The sequence below is a fragment of the Nilaparvata lugens genome, chromosome 2, assembly GCF_014356525.2.
Source record: "Nilaparvata lugens isolate BPH chromosome 2, ASM1435652v1, whole genome shotgun sequence".
NCBI classification, from domain to species: Eukaryota; Metazoa; Arthropoda; class Insecta; order Hemiptera; family Delphacidae; genus Nilaparvata; species Nilaparvata lugens.
Window position 1 is genome coordinate 13625686 of NC_052505.1, and position 21410 is coordinate 13647095.

At 31.6% G+C, this 21410-nt stretch overlaps 2 protein-coding genes across 10 annotated transcripts in view; one reads left to right on the plus strand and one right to left on the minus strand.

Annotated features, from left to right (window-relative positions):
• The window catches only part of LOC111046065 (zinc transporter ZIP1-like), a 64450-nt gene extending 50131 nt beyond the window's left edge, over positions 1-14319 (plus strand). Inside the window, exons 5-7 of one of the 2 annotated variants that reach the window (XM_039420584.1) lie at positions 5005-5123; positions 6016-6115; positions 13027-14319. In XM_039420584.1, coding sequence (XP_039276518.1) covers positions 5005-5123; positions 6016-6115; positions 13027-13121 — 314 coding nt within the window. In that variant the 3' untranslated portion in view covers positions 13122-14319. The remainder of the gene's footprint in view (positions 1-5004; positions 5124-6015; positions 6116-13026) is intronic. The other variant, XM_039420583.1, reaches the window with a different exon arrangement.
• A 315-nt stretch (positions 14320-14634) lies between these two features.
• The window catches only part of LOC111046064 (DNA-binding protein Ewg), a 76220-nt gene continuing 69444 nt past the window's right edge, over positions 14635-21410 (minus strand). For all 8 annotated transcript variants that reach the window (XM_039420585.1, XM_039420591.1, XM_039420593.1 and 5 more), the window contains exon 14: positions 14635-21121. The gene's annotated coding sequence lies outside the window, so the exon portion shown is untranslated. The remainder of the gene's footprint in view (positions 21122-21410) is intronic.

Below are 21410 nucleotides of genomic sequence, written 5' to 3' on the forward strand. Positions count from 1 at the left end.
TATTGTGATGAATACACTATTTCATCTCCTTACTTCTACGAAAACTCAACACTTAACACTAAAAACAATATATCGTGCACTTTTGGCTACGAAAAAATAAATAATTGATTGTTCCTTTCATTGGATACAATCGAAATACAATAATTAATGAGGTCTCTTTGGATCCTTCATTAAAACAACTCCACAACTTCCATTCACGGGTGGCTTATGAGCAGACCCATAATTATAACAAATATACAAGATTTCACATATTACTTCTTAAGATTTGAATAGTATTTGCAACAAATATAGACTTTCATCATTTTTTCATAGTTATTACAGGTTTCGACTCTTTGGTTTGGCTTTTACATAAATTGGGTGAGAGTGTGATTTTACTTCGGTGACCTGACAATCGTCTACCGTTTGACTCGAGCAATTTCTTATTTGCTTAGTACGTTGCGTACAAACAGGATTACACTTGAAATGGCTTTCTTGATTTTTATCAATGTTGGTTACAAATATTAAGTCCTTAAGATTACATTTATCAATTTGAATTACAATTCATGATCTTTTGATGCAACAGTAATAAATTTCACATTTAAAGGTAAGAATTTCATTTTCTTTGGAGTTTTTTAGAGATACATTCATATATGACATAGAACATGCGCATTTCGTGCAAATTAACATAAATATATATTTTTGGTTGCGTTTTTGCTTATGATTTCACATTAAATAATATGTTACATTAATAATTGAATAACGATATTGCTTGAATTCTATTAACATTGACTCTAGGATTTCGTACACATTGGTTGGTGGGACGAAGAAAATTATCGAACAGGCTTTGGTTCTGAATAGATTTTTTCTATCGATTCTGTATTTCAAGGTTAGATTTACACATTTTTTCAAATAAACTTTGTTTATTTTCTTTCCTCCTATTCACTGCTAATTTCATGTTATTTCTAATTTATAATTATTTTCTGTGGATATATAATTCTTGTTTCTATTTTTCAGTTGTGCAGATGATACCAGGCGATTGTTTCGATGATGACTCTGACACGAGGTGGATGGCTTGATCAGGTTGGTAAATTCTTAAAGTTGTTTTCGTAGTTATTTTCTTCTGTTATTAAAGTTGATAATAATTTCTTCATTTGAAGTGGATTGTTGTTTATTAGATGAGATGCGGCGAAGTTTAGGTTATGTTGATTATGATTAGGCTGCAGTAAAAAGATGCCAGTATGCAAGGATATGATTTGATGGGTAGGCTGTGACTATGAAGAAGTTTGATAATTGATGTAATTCACAACGTAGTTTCCAGTTAATTCAAATTTATTTCTTAAGCCCCCATCTAAATTTGATTTCTGATTTGTTTCAAGTTTCCATTCCAATTCGCAACTATCCGTTTTATTAAAACTTGGCTTAAAACGAATGTGCCTGTGGTGTAGATCATTTCCTACAAATTCATTTCCTCTTGGTCGGCCGGTGACATGTAGTTTGCTATTCTTAAACCTTACATGCCGGTGGTGTCTGTGTGTTTTTCCGAATAATATTTTCCTTTTCTGCATGCTGGTGTACAGTCTGTTTGATTTCAACCTGACATGACTGCGGTGGTTGTAGGCCCTTCTTGATGATTTTCTTCTCTCTTGCATGCTAGTAGGAAGCTTGGTGTACGATTTTAACCTTATATGACGGCGGTGTAGATAGGTTCTTCTTGAGACCATTTTTCCTTTCTGCATGGCGGGGAAAAATCTGATATTCAACTTCAGCCTAACATGACGGCGGTGTAAATGAACTCTATTAGTTTGTTTTCTTCTTTGCCGTATTGTAATCTTCTTTTGTTGTTTTTAATCATAGGTTTCCGGTTTTTGTTGACTTTGATTTTTGTGGTGTTTTTGTTTATTCTATTGTTTAGTGGACTATCTTCATGAATGTGTTTATATGTTGCAGGCGCTGTCCTCGGTGGATGGGAGATACGTGCGGTCGGCGGTCCGGGCTGCTCTTCACGTGGTGGCAACGTCCTTGGACTCCTGGTGTCCGGCGCGCGGTGGTACGGGCTGTCCCTCTATGCCCTGGATGACGTCCTCAGCTTGGCGGGCGATGTCGTCCGGTCCCTCTCGGCATCCTGCGGGTGCGTGCGACTTCAGTCTTGATATTCTTGGTAGGTTGGTCTTCCATACATGTGTCATGTTCGCTTAACTGTTTTATATCCTCTCCTTCGATTATGTCCGCTTTCGCATGCATGGGCTCAATCTCTGGTCCAATATTGATTTTAGTTGTCTGACGTTCCTCCTCGATTTGCCGTGTTACCGTCCTGCTTTCCTCTGTTGCTTCTTTCAACCTTTGTTCCGGTTTATCGAAATCCTGTTCATATACTTTCTTTAACTCTTCATTTGTTTGTTTGGTATCTTCAATTATTTGGTCGTAGTTCTTATCTATATTGTTTAGTGTTTCATTCATTTGATCGTAGTTCTTATTATATGTTCAATGCTTCCAGTGTTACTGAAGAACTTTGTTTTATTGCTTCCAGGATGATGCTCCAATCCTCATGGGAAGGGTGGGTATGTAGCCTTCGGTCGGCGGCGAACAATCGGGTGAGATGTCCTCGGTGTCTGACAGACTTGGGTTGACCTGGTCGTTTCCTGCCATGGTTTGCGAGGAGATAATGCGACGAACGTGTGCGGTGAATAAAAAACGTGAAAGTGTTGATGTGATATACAAAATAATTAATACGAAATCCAAAAAGAAATTGTGATAGCTTCGTAGTGAGTGAAATACGGAAAAAGTGGTTTAGCAATGTGTTCAGTGATAAAATGAGTCAAGTTAGCAATATCGTTAACATAAAATGATAAGAACATACAGGATATAATGGACACTTATGCGGTAATACAGGTACGCCTCTTATAATTTATTATTACTATTATTATAAATATTTTATTCTTATAATTTCTTGCCGCAATTCAATATATAGGCTAGTGTTCTTTGCAAAATTTTATATAAAAGCAGTGATCTCTGCTTGAATTCCACAATATATCTGTGATTTAATTTTACTTCCCTCTTTATGCTTTAAAAATTTTTAAAAATGTAAATAACTTCAATCCTCTTTTCTGTAAATATTATAAATTGTTTCAATATAGACCTAATATTCTTCAAATAATATGACCTTTCTTATGATATCTCTTATACCTATGACTTATAGTATGACCAATTTTCGAATAACAAGATAATAAAATTCTGAGTTCGATTTTTTCTCTAAAAATTCATCAATCGATAAATTTCTTTTCTGTTCAAAAATTGGGTATGGTACGTCTTGTTATTTTATATAACAGTGAACAGTTAATATTAAATTTGAAGAAATTCACAACCATGAATTTTTCAAAAAATTTTCCCGTTGTCAGCGCTATAGTATACTGAGCAACTAAATAATCCTCGCAGTCGATTATCCACCTCTTCAATGCCTATCACTGTTGGGCGCCAAATCATGTGGTGCTCTTCCTGGGGGAGTCACTCTCACCTCCAAGGATAGGACAACACACGTAGGATGATGTAATGCTGTATTTAAATGCCTCACGTTGGGCCGGCAAATCATGTGGTGCGTTTTTTAACGGCTTCACACATGTAGGGTGAATCTTGTACTGAGTCAATGGTGTAGCGGCTATGAATTTGTAATTGCGTGCGTGGACGCTGAGTGAACACCAGACTGATTGACTCACTACAAGACTCAATACAATTGTCGGAATCGCGGGAGGCCTAAACGCTCGCTCACCCTTGATTCCTCTAATGACAAATTGTATAATGATGAAAATTTTTTATAAGTAGTGTAGCGATCGCTAAACACTGAATACGGATACCTTAAAATTATTACCTGTGAAGAATGAGCATACAAAATCATACAGGTCGAGCAAAAATCCCGATGTAGATAATTTACGGGACTGCGTCTCTAATAAGTTCTGAAGGATTAAAATACGGTATTTGAACCAAATATCGTTCAGAATATATTTCGAGATCAGAGTCTTGTCGGGTTTTAAGCTCTATTGTAGGAATTTATATGATCTATGGCTGCCACTGCTGTGCAATTGATGTGTTCGCTCCTAAGTCGAGGTAGGTAACAGATAAAAGCTGATATATGAGCAGGTAAGGACAAAGCATAGATATCCCATGGTATAGGGCGTTTATGTCGCAACTTTTACTGTTATCCCAAGCAAATATTTCACGTAGTTCTTTCCTATGCAGCTGTGTGACGTTGGTAGTCTCTCAAATTGTGCCGTTCATACACTATCACCCCGACAAAACAGTAAAAATTGACAATAATCGACAGTAATCGGCTTGAGATAACAGTAAAAATTGCGACATCAATTCCCTATACCATGGGATATCTACTTACGCTATTGTTTCTCTATGGTATCATAGAGTAAAGATACTGGTACTTGTATCAGTTGTCTCTGGTAGTTTACAGAGCGTCCCTCGAAAGGTGTAATAGCTGAAGAACATAGATTCTACATAAAATTTGCAACAAAAAATATCTAGTTACATCTTCTAATATCGACCTTAGTTTTTGAGATCTATCAATTTTTCTATATTTTTAAAAACATCAATAGCTAGAAGACTATCAGTTGAAATCTCTACTTCGAAGGATATGGCTGGGAAAAGAATGAAATTTCCAATGAGATTCTCATGATTGAGTCCTTTGTTTGACGTTTCTGAACTTTTTAAGAGAGTTGAAAGTTGAGATAAATACATTCGTCAAGTTCAAAGCCAAATTTCAAACAGTTTGAATACTCATAGAAAGTTCAAAAATGTCAAACAAAGGAACATACATTATTCGCATGGTATGCTGTTTTTCTGAAATTGTATGCTGTATTCTTGAAGGTATGATGTTTTTCTGAAATTTTATGCTGTATTTTTGAAGGTATGATGTTTTTCTGAAATTGTATGCTGAATTTTTGAAGGTATGATGTTTTTCTGAGATTGTATGCTGTATTTTTGAAAGTATGATGTTTTCTGAGATTGTATACTGTATTTTTGAAGGTATGCTGGTGGGAATTCTGTTCACGGGGAACGAGCAGACTGTGGACAGTCATTCGATCACAGTGGCAGTGGTCCAAGGCCTCACAGCCGGAACTCTCCTCTATGTTACCTTTTTCGAGGTAAAAACCACCAAAAATACAATATACTTCGTATCTATCATAAATAAATAAATGTTTTATTGTAGTAGCAAGTGAGGACATTAAAATGCATTACAACGTCAAAAGTAAACACAAAACAGATTATCCTTCACATCGCTCATCAGTAAGAAATATGTAAGATATTTTGTTGTTATTAGAGAAAATTTGAAGAATATAATGATTATTGAAGACTTGTTTTGAAGAATGTTCTACTAAAGGTTCAACCTTTCCCAAAGATTTAACCTTTAAATGCATAACGGTATTTAAAGGTAGCCTATTATTAAAGGTTATTTTTTGAAACTTTTATTTCATTTGTAAAAAATTTGGGAGAAGACAGTTCTTTATAAAATGTAATCATATTATATTTATAACTAGAATTGTGATTTGTGATTGTCAATGAAATAAATCAATAAATTTTATTATTAAAGGTTATTCAAAGGTTCAACCTATAAATACATAAAGGTATTTAAAGATTATTTCGCACATCTGTAAGAATAGTGTCACAAATCAATTCTGGCTTTTAAAAGATAAGTGTCACAACTCAATTATTGGGTCAAGCGGTAAGTGACACAACTCAAATGTTGCTTTCGAGTGACACATCTTCATATTTATGCTAAAAAAATAGTTAATAGTTAATAGTTAATAGTTAATAGTTGAAATAGTTAATAATGGTTTTAGTGAAGTGTCACTTTTGCTTTGATCTAGTTTTTGAGTTGTGTCACTCAATTCGAGTTATTTTTGGAATTCAATAACTTTTCGAGAATTCATCATTTTTTATTCAGTCAACAATAATGAATAGAAATCGCTAAAATTCCATATTTGTTGGCTGGATCTTCTCAGATATCACAGTTAATAATATAACTTTTTTCTTTAGGTTCTCACCAAGGAGCGCTACGAGAGATGTTCTTCCGGCCTCTTGGCCCTTCTTGTATCGTTGCTCGGGTTTCTACTCATGCTAGCTCTACAACTGATAGGTAAGTCGCTAATATTTATCTAATCAAATTCATTTATTGTAATAATAAGATTAGAATTTTGCAATGTTGTTTTCCATAAATAACTGGTTACTATTGAAAAACTTTCTTGTTATTAAATAGAACGACTAGCAGTCAAATATTTAATAACAAAACAGTGAATCAAATTAGTTTGGAGATCGCTTCCCGGTGGTTCGGATCCCTCCTAAAGCCGCAAGCCCACTCAATTTGCATCATCATTACCCAAGCACAATATGGAGATCATCCTCAACAAAGAATAATCAATCATAGGTCATTGGAAAAACTTGAGGTTGATGGAGAACGAATTACGGTAATCTGCTTGAAATTGATTTGAACAAATAAAATTCACGATAGGTTGTTAGATCTTGTTCGCCCAGAAGGAAATCCACGAATGTCTGACAATAAATGTAATATTTTTCATATTTTTCTGAATTATGAGTTACTATTTTTCATTTTTTCAACTAGTTGATTATTTAATTGTAACAATTTCACAATAGAGTGCAAAATCCCTTAGGCTCAACTCACACTTACGCGACTCAGGTCGAGAAGAGACTCGACTCTAATCGAGAGCATCGGGTTTCCAAATGGTGACACTCAGACCAGTCGATTCTAGTATCCGCGACGTCACCATTTGAAAGCACATGCTCTCGACTAGAGTCGAGTCTCTTCTCGACCAGAGTCGCATATGTGTGAATTGAGCCTTGGGCGACTCAAGTCGAGAAGAGACTACGACTCTAGTCTCTTCACGACGCAGCATATGTTTTCAATGATGGTGACACTCTGACCAGTTGATTCTAGTCTCCGCGACCTCACGACCACACGACTTGTTGGGCGAGCCTCGACTTGAATTGTATAGTACCGTGCATTTTTAATGGAGGTGAGGTTATGTTTCATGTGAAAGAGATGTTTTGTCATTTTAGATAAGACAATAATACTATAAGCACAATGCCTCCACCAAATATGTAAGCACAATGTGCCTTCACCAATTATGTAAGGGGAAGAACTATGATAACGAAAGAGAACAGAATAACTAGAACTTTAATTAATGAATCTTTAACATATATATACAATTAAACAAAACAAGATTAATTTTATTATAAAAACATTATTGATATGAATTAAAACACTCGCTTGCTGCTAATGATGATTCAATCTTTGTGGTTATGAAAATTAAGAACAATGATTTCATTCAGTAGTCACCTACCTTTTGAATATGGCTTCCCCCTTTGGCATCCACTGGTTTAATCGCGACTTTACAGTTAGTATTTTAGAAGAACAAAAATTAACTGAACCAATGAATAGGCTCAGAACCCGTCTCCCTTAACAATACAATTATTTTTAAACTGCCCGATCTGTGACAGAATAACTGTATTATAAAACGAAACGAAATCTAGCCTTTTTCACTGGATCAGCCGGACTTAACTCACAGTCCTAACGAACGAGCTCTCCCCCGAAGTTAAATTTGGGGTATTAATATAAACTCATACAGTCAATGCCAAACATGAAAGCCATTTCAAGTACATATTTTTTTATCCGTCGCACAAGCGGCACGTCTTTTATTAAAAACAAAAAAAGAGCTACGTTAATTTTGACAACAAATGAAATAAACAATCTTTCTGTCGATGACAAAGATTGTTCAAAGACAAAAGCACTGTTCATTGAACTTTTTTTTTAATTTTTAAATTCTAAAATCCTGATCAATATGATATGATTCATATATATGTCCCATATGACCAGGTGACAATACGAATTAGATAAGACAATATATAATTATTATTATAAAATTTGTTACATGCAAATTAGTGACAAATTAGATCTCTTATGGTTAGAAAATAGAGTAGCATGGAACTGAAGTAGTGACAATGAGCAAGGAAGTCGTAAGGTCGAGAGACTGGAGTCGTACGATTTGAGTCGAGATAGTGTGAGTTGAGCCCAAGACGCATGCCGCTTTTTACATTGTTGACTTTTACGTTATGACCAGAATTGAACAAACTTTTCTAAACTAGTAGCCTTTTTTTTTTGAATTCCACTTTTTCAATAAATTTGATATAGAATGATCATTATTATTAACAACAACCTTTCTAATTTAGAATTTTTCATCAATAGTTGGTATAAGATATACAGGAATATTGAATGAAAAAGACTAAGAAATTGTCAAAAAACCACTGATTTATTGATAATTAGAAAGACCGGTTTCGGTTATTACACCATTGTCAATCTCTGATAAACTATCTTTATCAGAGATTGACAATGGTGTAATAACCGAAACCGGTCTTTCTAATTATCAAAAATTTCTTAGTCTTTTTCATTCAATATGAATAATTACCACAATATCAACTACTCAACTACTCAAAAAAAAAAGATATACAGGAATATTTTGAATCACAGCTATCCACCATAGAAGGCAATGATAACGGAAAATTGGCAACCATGCCATCCTATCATTTTCACTGACTTTATAACATGAGCCTCACGATGTTTGAAGGGAATTCAGAATAGGAATGCAAAACTCCACAATAATTTATAAGTTTGTTGACCTCTGAAGGGGTTTGAATATCAAGTGGGAGATTGCATGTCAGATTGGTTCTAAGGAAGTAGTTGGCTGGAATTTTAAGTGCGATTTAAATCAGCAGTATGCCAACGACCCTTAAATACTGTGGTAATATTATAGTCTGTATAAAATAAGTTGAAACTATTGGAGAAAATATCCGTGTTGTAAAATTGTGCGAAATTTCAATTTTTTAATGCAAGCCCATATGACAGGATGTATTCAATGAATTCGACAAGACAGTCGATGTAGAGCTGTCAATTTGAATGATATATGAATATTATATACATTTAATTCCTTTGACAATAAATACTTTCATGCAAGGGTAGCTTCCCTGTACGCATGGAGGAGTTGCTGCAGACCCTAAAAACTCTCTTGTAGTTAAAAAATCAATTTTTTAATCGAATTCCTAACATACTATTAATAATGCATCCAATAATTAGAATTTGAGATACAAAAAATTAATACAATAAATTTTATACCATACCAGTGGTATGGTATAAAATCCATATTTAAATCCATGGTATTTAAATCCATACCAGTTTTACGGGCTTGCATGAACAGATTGAAATTTCGCACAATTTGACAACACGGATATTCTCTCAAAGTCTCAACTTATTTTAGCTTCGATAGAATAGGAAACATTGAAGCTATTCATGAGGGAGGCAGAAACCTTCAACGATCTATTAATTAAATTAGTAACAATTAGTATACAATGTTGGTAGAAATTCGAGTTGCAGAAAAGAGGTTTCTAAGGAGTGTATTTGGCTGCACTAGAGTTGATAGAATCAGAAATACTGATATAAGACAGGTTTAATCGGTTGCTCCTCTGCATGAAAAAATTATTTAAAATAGACGCAACTGGTGCAGTCATTTGGATAGAATGCCACCTGGGAGAATGCCCCTTGAAATCCAAAACTATAGACCTACTGGAAAAAGAGATGTAGGGTGGCGAAGAAAGAGATGGGTACCGGAACAGGTTAATTAATAAACCTAATCCCTGAAGTGAAGATTATGATGATGATGTTGATGACTATAGGTATTACATACAGATAAATATAGGTAATATTAAGTCATGGGGTCTGTTTATTGCTGATTTAGCTCAGTTCAGTTCAGTGTGTGACTTGTGCAGTTATTATTAAAAAGATGCAGCAGCAATACATTTGCAAATATAGTAGCCTAGTGCACAGAGAATATAGGAAAGAGAGAGTATAGCCTACAAAGTTGGAGGAGGATAAAAAGCCACTATGCAGAAGTGGAAAGAAGAGAGGATGATATTGAATGGGCAGGAGGGAAGAAGAAAAAGAAGAAGAAAAAGAAAAAGAAATATGCGTGCATTGAGGAAATAGTTCACGTGACTGATATCTGCCTTCTATTTTGTGACTGCTACAGCCTGTTACTTCTTACCTTGTATTGGCCCTTGGCCCTATTACACCATCAAAACTTTGTTTTCTTCTTCTTCTTCTTCTTCTTCTTCTTCTTCTTCTTCTTCTTTTCTTCTTCTTCTTCTTCTTCTTCTTCTTCTTCTTCTTCTTCGTCAACGTTTCTTCCTCCACTTCATTATCCTTTACCACAACCCTTTCTCCTCCTCTTCCTCTCCCTTCTCTTTCTTTTCCTCTTCCTCCTTCACCACCACCTAATCATCCCATGATACTTCTGCACTGCCAACCTTCTACCATCAATGCTGTCCTATGTTGATAGCGCGTGTCTGTTCTACTGCAGAACCAAAGTTAGTGAATAATTTGCCTCTTACAATATAGGCTTACTATGCAATCACAGCATAGTTTGTTAGTTCGTTATGCAATCTAAATTCCACCATAGTTTAATAGATAACTCCATGTATGCCTACTAAAACTTGTTTTAATTGCTGAAAGTTGAGTTTTGATTTTCACTTTGCATCCTGGCGTGAAAATTGCTGATATGGTAAATTGACAAACGGTTGTTTGGATTCCATCCATGTCAGAATATAGTTGCAAACTTTAATAGGTATAGCTACTACCATAGCCACCTCTAATAGGTATTAGAGGTGGCTATGCTACTACCTTTCAAGGTAATTACAATGTACCAAACACCTACAGTTTAGTAGGTGTAATCTTTAGTATACTAAAAATTCTATAACTAAAATTATACAGTTTATTTTAGGCTATTCTGAACAGAGGTGAACTGTTGAGTATTTATTTATAGTTATTTATTTATTTAAAAAGAGGTGAACTGTCGAGTAGTTATTTATGTATTTATAGTTATTTATTTATTTAAACAGAGGTGAACTGTCGAGTAGTTATTTATGTATTTATAGTTATTTATTTATTTAAACAGAGGTGAACTGTTGAGTAGTTATTTATTTATAGTTATTTATTTATTTAAACAGAGGTGAACTGTCGAGTAGTTATTTATTTATTTATAGCTATTTATTTATTTAAACAGAGGTGAACTGTCGAGTGGTTATTTATTTATTTATAGTTATTTATTCATTTAAACAGAGGTGGACTGTTGAGTAGTTATTTATTTATTTATAGTTATTTATTTATTTAAACAGAGGTGGACTGTTGAGTAGTTATTTATTTATTTAAACAGAGGTGGACTGTCGAGTAGTTATTTATTTATTTATTATAGTTATTTATTTATTTAAACAGAGGTGAACTGTCGAGTAGTTATTTATTTATTTATTATAGTTATTTATTATTTAAACAGAGGTGAACTGTCGAGTAGTTATTTATTTATTTATAGCTATTTATTTATTTAAACAGAGGTGAACTGTCGAGTAGTTATTTATTCATTTATTGTTATTTATTTATTTAGAAAGAGGTGAACTGTGAGTAGTAATTTATTTATTTATTATTATTTATTTATTTATTGTTATTTATTCATTTAAACAGAGGTGAACTGTCGAGTGGTTATTTATTTATTTATAGTTATTTATTCATTTAAACAGAGGTGGACTGTTGAGTAGTTATTTATTTATTTATAGTTATTTATTTATTTAAACAGAGGTGAACTGTTGAGTAGTTATTTATTTATTTATTGTTATTTATTTATTTAAACAGAGGTGAACTGCAGTTGAGTATTCTATATTGCATTCAAATATTGTACTGTACAATAGGCTATCCTGCTTCATACTACCAATTGATTGAGAAGAAAATGTTTTCGGAATAATAAATGCTGCATGACCAAGCACATAGGAAGAGATATATATCATCTCCTATGTGCTTGGTCATGCAGCATTTATTATTCCGAAAACATTTTCTTCTCAATCAATTGGTAGTATTTATCAGTAAAGTGTTGAATTGAAAAAAGATATATAGGTTAAATCAGTGTTACAAAGATGAATTCAATGCGTTCATAGTTGTTGATTGTCAATAGATGGTCCAGGAATCAAACAGAATTCCATATTCTTCCCATCTTTCATTTTAGGATAAATATAAGCTAAGCTAAATTAAAAAAAAAAAAATTATTCTGTCATTCTTCAGTAATTAATGAATTCAATATGAACAACTCTCTTTCATGAGGTGAATCATTTTTTTCCAACATTTTCCAGTTTCTCAATGATATTGTAGCCTACGTATCAATGTATTAATAAATATTCAAAACACATAAGAGCATAGTGTTAATAGTGTGAAAATTGTATTGTACTAAAGTATTTATTTCATTTCATTATTGCACTATAGAAAAGATTATATTACTTCATCCAACAACTTTAGTATTTCATTCAATTATTGTACTGTCCAGTAGGCTATTCTACTACAGTAAAAAAAAATAGTATACGGTAGAAAATGCTGTATATCATTTAATAATATTGTAATGTACAGAAGGCTATATTTCATTCAATAATATTCTACTGCAAAAAGTATATAGTTCATTCAATATTGTAGTGAAAAGTAGGCTTCATTCAACAACTGTACAAAAGAAAATTTTTCATTCAATTATTTATAAAATAGAATTAAAGTACCCATTTGAAATTGATAAAATAATAGATTAAGAATATAAATTATAACAACTAGTTTCAGTGTTCACATTATCGTCAGGTTGTGCACTGAAGCTAGTTGTTATAATTTGTATTCTTAAACTATTATTTCAAAAGGTACTATATAAATCTATTTTATAAATAAAAGAAAGTATCCCTGAGTTTATACATCTCATTCAATTATTGTACTGTACAGAAGGCTATATTTAATACAATTATTGTAGGCTACTGTTTTAGTAGCCTATTGTACAGTTCAATACAATTATTGTATTAATCAGTAAGCAGAATATGAGGGAAGAAAGCCTACAGATGTACATTGATTATTATTCAATTGGTCTGTTCAATATTAATTAAATCATTCTTTGATTTTTCAATCTGTTGCAGGTATCCATGACCATAAAACTCATGAGCCGTCACAATTGGATTGTCCGTTTATTGACAGTGACCAACAAGTAGATCTACTCGAGGATCTATCGTGAACAAAATTCAATAGAGAAACTGGATAAATTCAAATGTAAAGTCTTCTAATTTGTCGTGTGAACCTAGAAGCCGCTATATTTATGACGTTTAGGATCTGTTTAGTTAAGGATGACGTTTAGTTCAATAGGATATGGAAAACAAATGTTCTTGCTGTTAGCTTTTTTAAATTGCTTTTTGGATGTATCGTTTGTAGTAATATATTGTTTAAAAATGTTTCTAGGATGAGTAGCTTGAAAGAGGTAAGCTTATGTAATTGTTGTAAAGTTATGCTGTGTTTTATCAATATAATTAATACTAACACTTCAATGGCATGTTACCTGATGTTGTTGAGAAAGATTAATTGAATAGTGAAATAAAATAACTTTCAAAGAATGGATCAATCATTAATTGAACCCTGGAGCTTCAGATTTACTTACCGTAATTAGTTAATTATAATGAGTAATCAGATTAACATTCCTTCCAATTTATAATTTTTACACTTCAGTTGAACCAGGGTATCAAATTTGAACATTTTTTGTCAATAAGTTCTTGAAAAATCTGAGAAAACGCAGAAAAACTATGAAAACTCAGATTTCCAAATCCTAGCTATCTATACTATCAGCTATAGGCGTATCTTTGATTTTTTTCAAATTCTGTCTTAGTTCTACTCTTCAATATATCATTTTCACACTTCAGTTGAACCTGGGTTTCAAATTCGAACAATTTTGTCAATCAGTTATTGAAAAATCTGAGAAAACGCAGAAAAACTATGAAAACTCAGATTTCCAAATCCCAGCTCTATTTATAAAGGCGTCTCTTTGGATTTTTCAAATCCGGTCTTAGTGTGACTCTACAAGGGCAACTAAACCTACCTGCCAAATTTGACGTATTTGATTTGTTTAGGTAGACGTTTAGTCCTGTTCATGGTGAATGAAGTTGATAAATGAAAGTATTTTCAGAATATAAGAAGCTTGTCATTTTCTCACTTTTACTCACTAAATAGAAGACAAACTTATTCATATAATAAAAGTGTAATGGGATGACAACAACTTACATTTCTGATAATATGCAAGGCAATAAGAAGATGACGTTTCTCTACTAATATGGATTGTTACAGTAAAATCATACCATTTTTAAATGCAAATATAAGTTGAATATAATTATATTTATGGACTGAGATGTAAGTTGTATGAATAATGAATTTGAAATTTGAATGAATGAATCAGTGCCATTTTGCTTTTATATAAAGATAGATATAGTACATTAGGCTTTAACATTGGCATTAAAAACCGATTTAGCCTACACTGTCCACTACGAGAACAAGACATATCACAATCTAAAGTATTCATCAAGATCAAGGTACCTAAAATACAGTAGGCCTACATTCTAGGTACATTGATCAAGGCTATAAAATGTTCTATCCTTGATGATTAGGGAATGATATAAATAAAGTCTTATGTTCAGGCCTAGTCAAAGACCTAGTCCTTTATCAAAAATGTGTTCCAAGGTAAAATGAAATAAAAACCATTCTAATTACTTCCATTCATAATAATTTAATTCAATAAACATGACAATGAATTTACCATCTTTGACTGCAATGAATTTGAACACACACATTCACAAACAGTAAAACAACAACAAAACATACAAAAACATACATTGCACATTTATCTTCTATCTACTCATTTCTGCAAAGTTGACAAATACTGAGTAAATGTATTCTCGTTCGAGGTAGTTGAAAACGTTTAATCTATTAAAGATGCACTATTCAATTTAACTGTTAGCTTCTATTATAAATAGCATATTCTGAAAGTTCTTAGTGGTTTTCACAAGAACAACTTAATTTAGATAAAATTATTTGGCTCAGACACTAGTTTCGTTGTACGGTTGCAATAGCTACAGAGACTATTAATCAGTATGTATCTATAGTCACTGTAGTAATTAATAGCGTTTCAAATCCGTCATTATCTCCTATCTCTAAACTAGGCACTGTGTTGGGGTAATCTGTTATGGTCCGATTCACTTTCAAATGTCAGCTTTCCCTTTGTATAGCATCATTGCTTTCCATTGAATCAATGCTGACAAAATTTGAAGCTTCAGTATTCTGATAGTTTGAAGTTTGAACTTCGAACCTTGAGGTTTTTTAATTTTAAAACTGAAGTTTGAAGCTTTGATGATTCAATGGAATGCATTGATGTTATTTACAAGGAATGCTGACAGAATGACGTGAATTATAATATAGTTTCAATGATTATTGATGATATGAATCCGACATCACTTTTGAAAACTGTATGGAACCGATAACGCTTAGAATACCATCGATCTCAAAAAAAGATTTATTTGATATCGATGTTAAATACTGAAAACTGTATGGACCGGTAACGCTTCGAGCTCAAAATAAGATCGATATCCATTTGATATCAATATTTTACAAGTAGTTAGGTGGTGAGATTTACTTCATACTGTTAGCAGGATATGCTAACAGTAAATATGTTAAGGTTCATGATTTATTAACATAAATTAATGATACCGATATCTTTTGAAGTGAATCTCAATATTATATAGAGACTGTGAAATTAGATGATATTTCAAACTTGTAATGTATGAATTTCTGGGAAATAAATTTCAAATTTCCTAATATGACGTCACATATCATTTTCATGTAAGATTCATTCGTGAAAACTTGTAATCGACAAGAGAGTTGGGTATTTCAATTTCCAAAGTAAAGCTGCGTTTACACAAAAGTTGTCAACAAAATGTTTATTTTTCCGTCCTTAAGCTGGGTTTACACCAAATTTATTTAAAAAATGTTAATAACTTAATCCTTATAGATTCTATTAGATTGAACGGAACTTGACAAACATATATATTATGTTCATCATGTGTATGATAAGTTATGTTCAATCTAATAGAATCTATAAGGATTAAGTTATTAACTTTGGTGTAAACGCAGCTTTATAGATTCAATTAGATTGGACATAAATTACCATACACATGATGTGCGTATGTGTTCATCAAGTTCCGTTCAATCTAATACAATCTATAAGGACAGAAAAATAAACATTTTGTTGATAACTTTGGTGTAAACACAGCTTGAGGCTAGATTTACGAGAATACTTCTTCATATTATTGATCAAAGTTATCCTGGTAAATACACCAGAGACATTCTTAGTACATTTACTATTTTTTTAGATTAATTTCTTCTATGAGATGTCCCAAAATTTTATTGAGGCTTCAATGGAAAGGTATTTTATAATTTTGTTGAACTCCTGGTTGTGATTACTTCAAAAGTTATCTTGACTTATCATGACTCTAGTTATCTATTCAATATTCATCTATCATATTCTTACAGTGGAACAACTTTTAAAACTCTAATCTTGAGCTGCGTTTACACCAAAGTTAATAACAGTGTTAATAACTTAATCCTTATTGAATCTATTAGATTGAACATAACTTATCATACACATGATGGACATACTGTATGTCTTTGTCAAGTTCCGTTCAATCTAATAGAATCTATAAAAAATAAGTTATTAACATTTTGTTAATAACTTTGGTGTGAACCCAGCTATACATAATCAATAGCAATACTCGGTACTATCAATATCAATATAATATTTGCAATTATTAGATAATAACTAACATTCAGAACTATATCAAGAGATAATAATTGACAATCAAGTATCAATCTATCTAGAAAACATTATCCGAGAAATAAGTTTATTCGCCAATAATGGAAGCAGGAGGATTATAAATTGAAGCACCTATGCAGTAATAGAACAATATCATTCTGTTACTGTGAGAGAAAGGAATCTGGAAAAAGGAAAGCTCACTTTTTTAGATAGCATCAGTTTCATATTGATAAAGATTTTAATTATTGAAACTTAGATCAATGTCAAATTGAAAGAATATAAATTATGTTTATCCATCAATATATTGATGGATAAAAATTTCAAATAATAATATTTAATAGGGGTGATTTACAGCATTTAATTTGGATTTTCGTTTAATAATTATTAACATAATATATCTTAAAACATGAGTGAGTTCGATTTTGTTTTTCGTTTCTAAATTTCTATATAATTCAATGTTTTCAAGTTTTGAATTACAATTTGGTGCAACATTTTCATTTTTTTCTGTTATCAATCTGATAAAATTCCAAATTTTGGTTTGTATATTTCTGGACTTGAAAGTCCAGTTTGGATTTGATTCAAAGTAAAGAAACATAACATAGGTTTTAGACATACTTCTATCAAAATTCGGAGAAGGAACAGTTTTGGGCTAGGCCTGTTGGTCCTTCTCTGATCATGTATTTGATTTGTGTATTATGAAATGCAAATAAATAAAGAGATATTTAAAATTAAAATAATCTACCGATTTGATCTTGATATATTCATTTAACTAATATATTTCTATTTTTTATTGATTCATACAATATGTGCATCATCAAAATGATAGGGAGAGGAAAAATAAGGTAACCTTGTGCTATTCCTCTCCCAAATTTAGATAAGGTTGCACATAGTCCGAACAGGTTGTCTTATGTTGTTCACTTCACAAAATTGTGAGTCCTTAATTATTTTTACAAAGTAGATTTTCAAATTGACATGCTTCGAAAAATTATAAAGACAGAGTATTTTGCGAATTGGTTGTTGATATTCAATTATATCCTCCTTACTTTCCTCATAATCTACTTATAAACTAGATTAGAAACAAGTAAAAACACATATATTGTCAAATTCTACCGTTTTATTTGGCACAGGACCATGGTTTAGTGACCACACAGGTTACATTTTAAGCTGACCTTGGTCCTCTACCAAATAAAACGGTAAAATATGACAATATATGTGTGTTTTAATTTCATTAAGGAACGGTTTTACAACAATGATAGAGACTCAGTCGAATTTTTAGATTCGAAACATTTCCTCAGTACTTGTTAACTTCGCTTAATTAAACTGGCCATATTTTCGAGAATTTAGTTGATTTTATACATTATATATATGCAAAATCTAGTCAAATTGCCTTCCTGCTCCTTTATAGTTTCAATCTATGAAAAATTAATTAATTTGTTAATTAATATTGCGATTTATTTTCAAGATTTTCAAGGATGAAACACTGATAAATATAAACACCATCAAGGCTCATTATAAATTATGTTAAAGGAGTAGTTTGAACTGAAAAATATGTTGTTACTTTTTCATTCTCAAGATAATAATAACTTTACATAGAATAATTGATTAATCAAAATGATTTTAAAATGAAAAATCAAATCAAGAGTGCAATTTGGAGAATCATATTCAATATGATCATCCTATTATCAAGATATTCTAGATTAATGCCAATTCTAAATGAATGAAAAAAACTTGAAACGTTGTTTTTGGAAGAGATACGTCTCTATCACAATTCATAATATATATATGGTATATCCAAAATTAATAATAAATTCATTCTATGAAAATTTATATTTTACTTATGCTTGTTTATTCGATTCTTAGTTAATCATTCTATAATCAATCAATCTTATCAAGCAATCTCCTTCCTAAAATTGTCAATACCAGAAATATTAAGAACAATAACATTTACTCCAAAAACATTACGATAATTACAAGCTAACAAATTGAATCATTTGGAAATTTCAATCACTCATGAAATACGGTGTACTAAACTGAACAATATTTTAACTGGTTGAAAATAAATTTAAATTGACTAGCCATTTCATTTACTTACAAACTATGAACTATATAATATAATGGATACACACCCTTCGTATGGAATTTAATAAATATACAATCAGTCGTTAAAATTCATTCGTGTAAATAGTTGAATGAATTCAATGGAGATGGAATATTCTAGATACAGTTTGCAATAATAGATTGATCCTATAATACATTTAATTAGACAGAGACAGACACATTGAAAGCATGTTCTAAATTTTTGACAATATTCGTATTATTTTGTATAACTAGATATAACACAAGCATAATTATCCAAATAAGCCATGCTTTACACATTTATTCAATAAACATTGAGAACAAATAAATTGGAATATGATAACAACTAAGAATTCAATAAGAGTTAACAAAAAGAAAATGAAAACTGTTGAGACATAAGACAGGGAAGATGTAAGCCTATGTTTCAAACACAATTTTATCCAACTATTAATTGAAGATAATATTTTAAATGTTCAAATTTAAATAAACCTATAGTGAGATTTATGTTATGAAGCCAGCACCTGATTAACATTGGTTTGCTATCCTTGTCTGTCATTAGACAAAGCAAACAGCTCTATCCTTTTCCAACTCCGCACTATTTTCAAATTGTTTGTAGACTATGTAGAAATGATGAACTACCTACCAAAATATTTCATCTCAGTTTCGAAAATATTGATTATTAAATCAAGATAAAATATACTTTCTTGACAATATATATTTGAGATAGAATTGATAATCAAGAACCAACAATTAATACGGTATCAGATCAGATTTACCGGGAGGTAACTTGAAAAACAGCTAAAAAATCTACTATAAAAGGCGGTGGGAGAGGGAAAGTGACAACAATGCATAACTATCATTTCCACTGTTTTCAAAACGTGAATCTTTCTATAGTAAGCACCCGTGCTTCGTTCGCTACGGCAATACAAAACTCCGTTCAAGGGATTTTGGAGCTACTGATCCAACCAAACATAATATAGGTAACCTGTACTATCTTTTTATATGAAAAATCAAAAATTCAAAATTCATTATTTAAATTCGCAAAAGCCTTCATTTTTAATACAAACTACAAGTGGATAGTTTTGTAATATATTTACACTCGCTGTAATTAGTTTAAAATTAGAATCGTTCAAGGTTTTGAACAATTTTAAAATGAAACCCGTTCGATCATTCTAAAACATTATTTTTTATCTTCTAAGCTAAGAGATGTTTTCGAAACATAGGCTCCCCAGAACATAAATTCAGTTCAAGCAGGTGTTGAATCTGAAAGGTAACGTTTACAAACACATACTATTTGGTATTTAAATAGCTGTATCTATCAATAGAAATCAATGAAATAATCGATTAATAGATCCTCACGTTTCTGGAGCTATAGTGTCATTGATTCACTCTACAACTGTCAGCAATCCTTATGGACAATATCAATGCCACCCATTCGAACAATGCTGACAGTAAAAAGTGATTCTAACTAACTTTCTCTGGACTCTGACTAAAACAATAATAAAAAACTCAAGGAACATAAAAAATGATCGCCCTAAAACGTAACATAATAAATTATACTAAAATAACTTGAAACACCGCTTTCAAAGCGTAAATTGAAAACAAAACGTTCACTTTGGAGATATATAGGTTACATGGTTTAAAAACAAAATTGGATACTTCAAATGTCACAATTTAAAATCACTACTCTGGATTAATTTATACTACTTGACCATTCATTTTCACAATCATAGAAATGTACTGCCAAAATGGCACAGACTTTTATTATATGATTCTTATAAACATTATTATCATAGTTATTAATAAACATACTAGATGTCTATGTACACTTCAGCCAATGTGATGTTTGTTACATGTTACATGCCTATTTCACGATGGCACACATGAAAAAATGGCGAAATTCATCTCAAACTGTTAGCATTTCTTATAAATATTACGTAATTTCTGTCGCTACTGCGCATACGCTGAACTTTCAGCCATTTAAAAGAAATAACATAAATGTTTCTCAATGCTGACTGTTTGAAATGTATCTCACGATAGGAACAATCAATGATATCATTCGATCCAGTTTGAAATATTCCAAGACAATAAATAATAAACATTAATAAAAAATGCAACTATGATAATCTGTGGCTACGACATTCAGCATAGATTATAACTATAATAATGATATAATTTTTTGGATGCAATAGACAATGAAATAATTCTTTCACCATCCATGATATTTAAAACTATTAATATACCGTATTATATTATGAGGTAACACAGATAGGGAAGATCTATAACGAGGCTCTTCCCAAGACCAGTTTGACCTGGAAAAAATATTCGAGAAATTAGAATCAGAGTTCTTGTTTTATTGTGAAAAAATGAGGAAAGAAATTTGAGGATTAGTTCAACAATAACAAAATACAAATTTTTAGATGGCTAAATATCATGAAGGATATTTTACCCTACAGCCACTGTATAGAGTAAATATATTCTACACTAACTTAAAATGTTTGATTCTGCTCTGAAATTGAATTGAAGCGGCAAAAGTTATTCAGTGTTCTATCCAAACCCCAAAGTAAGTATAATGTCTACTAACGTTGTATTCAGCCAACC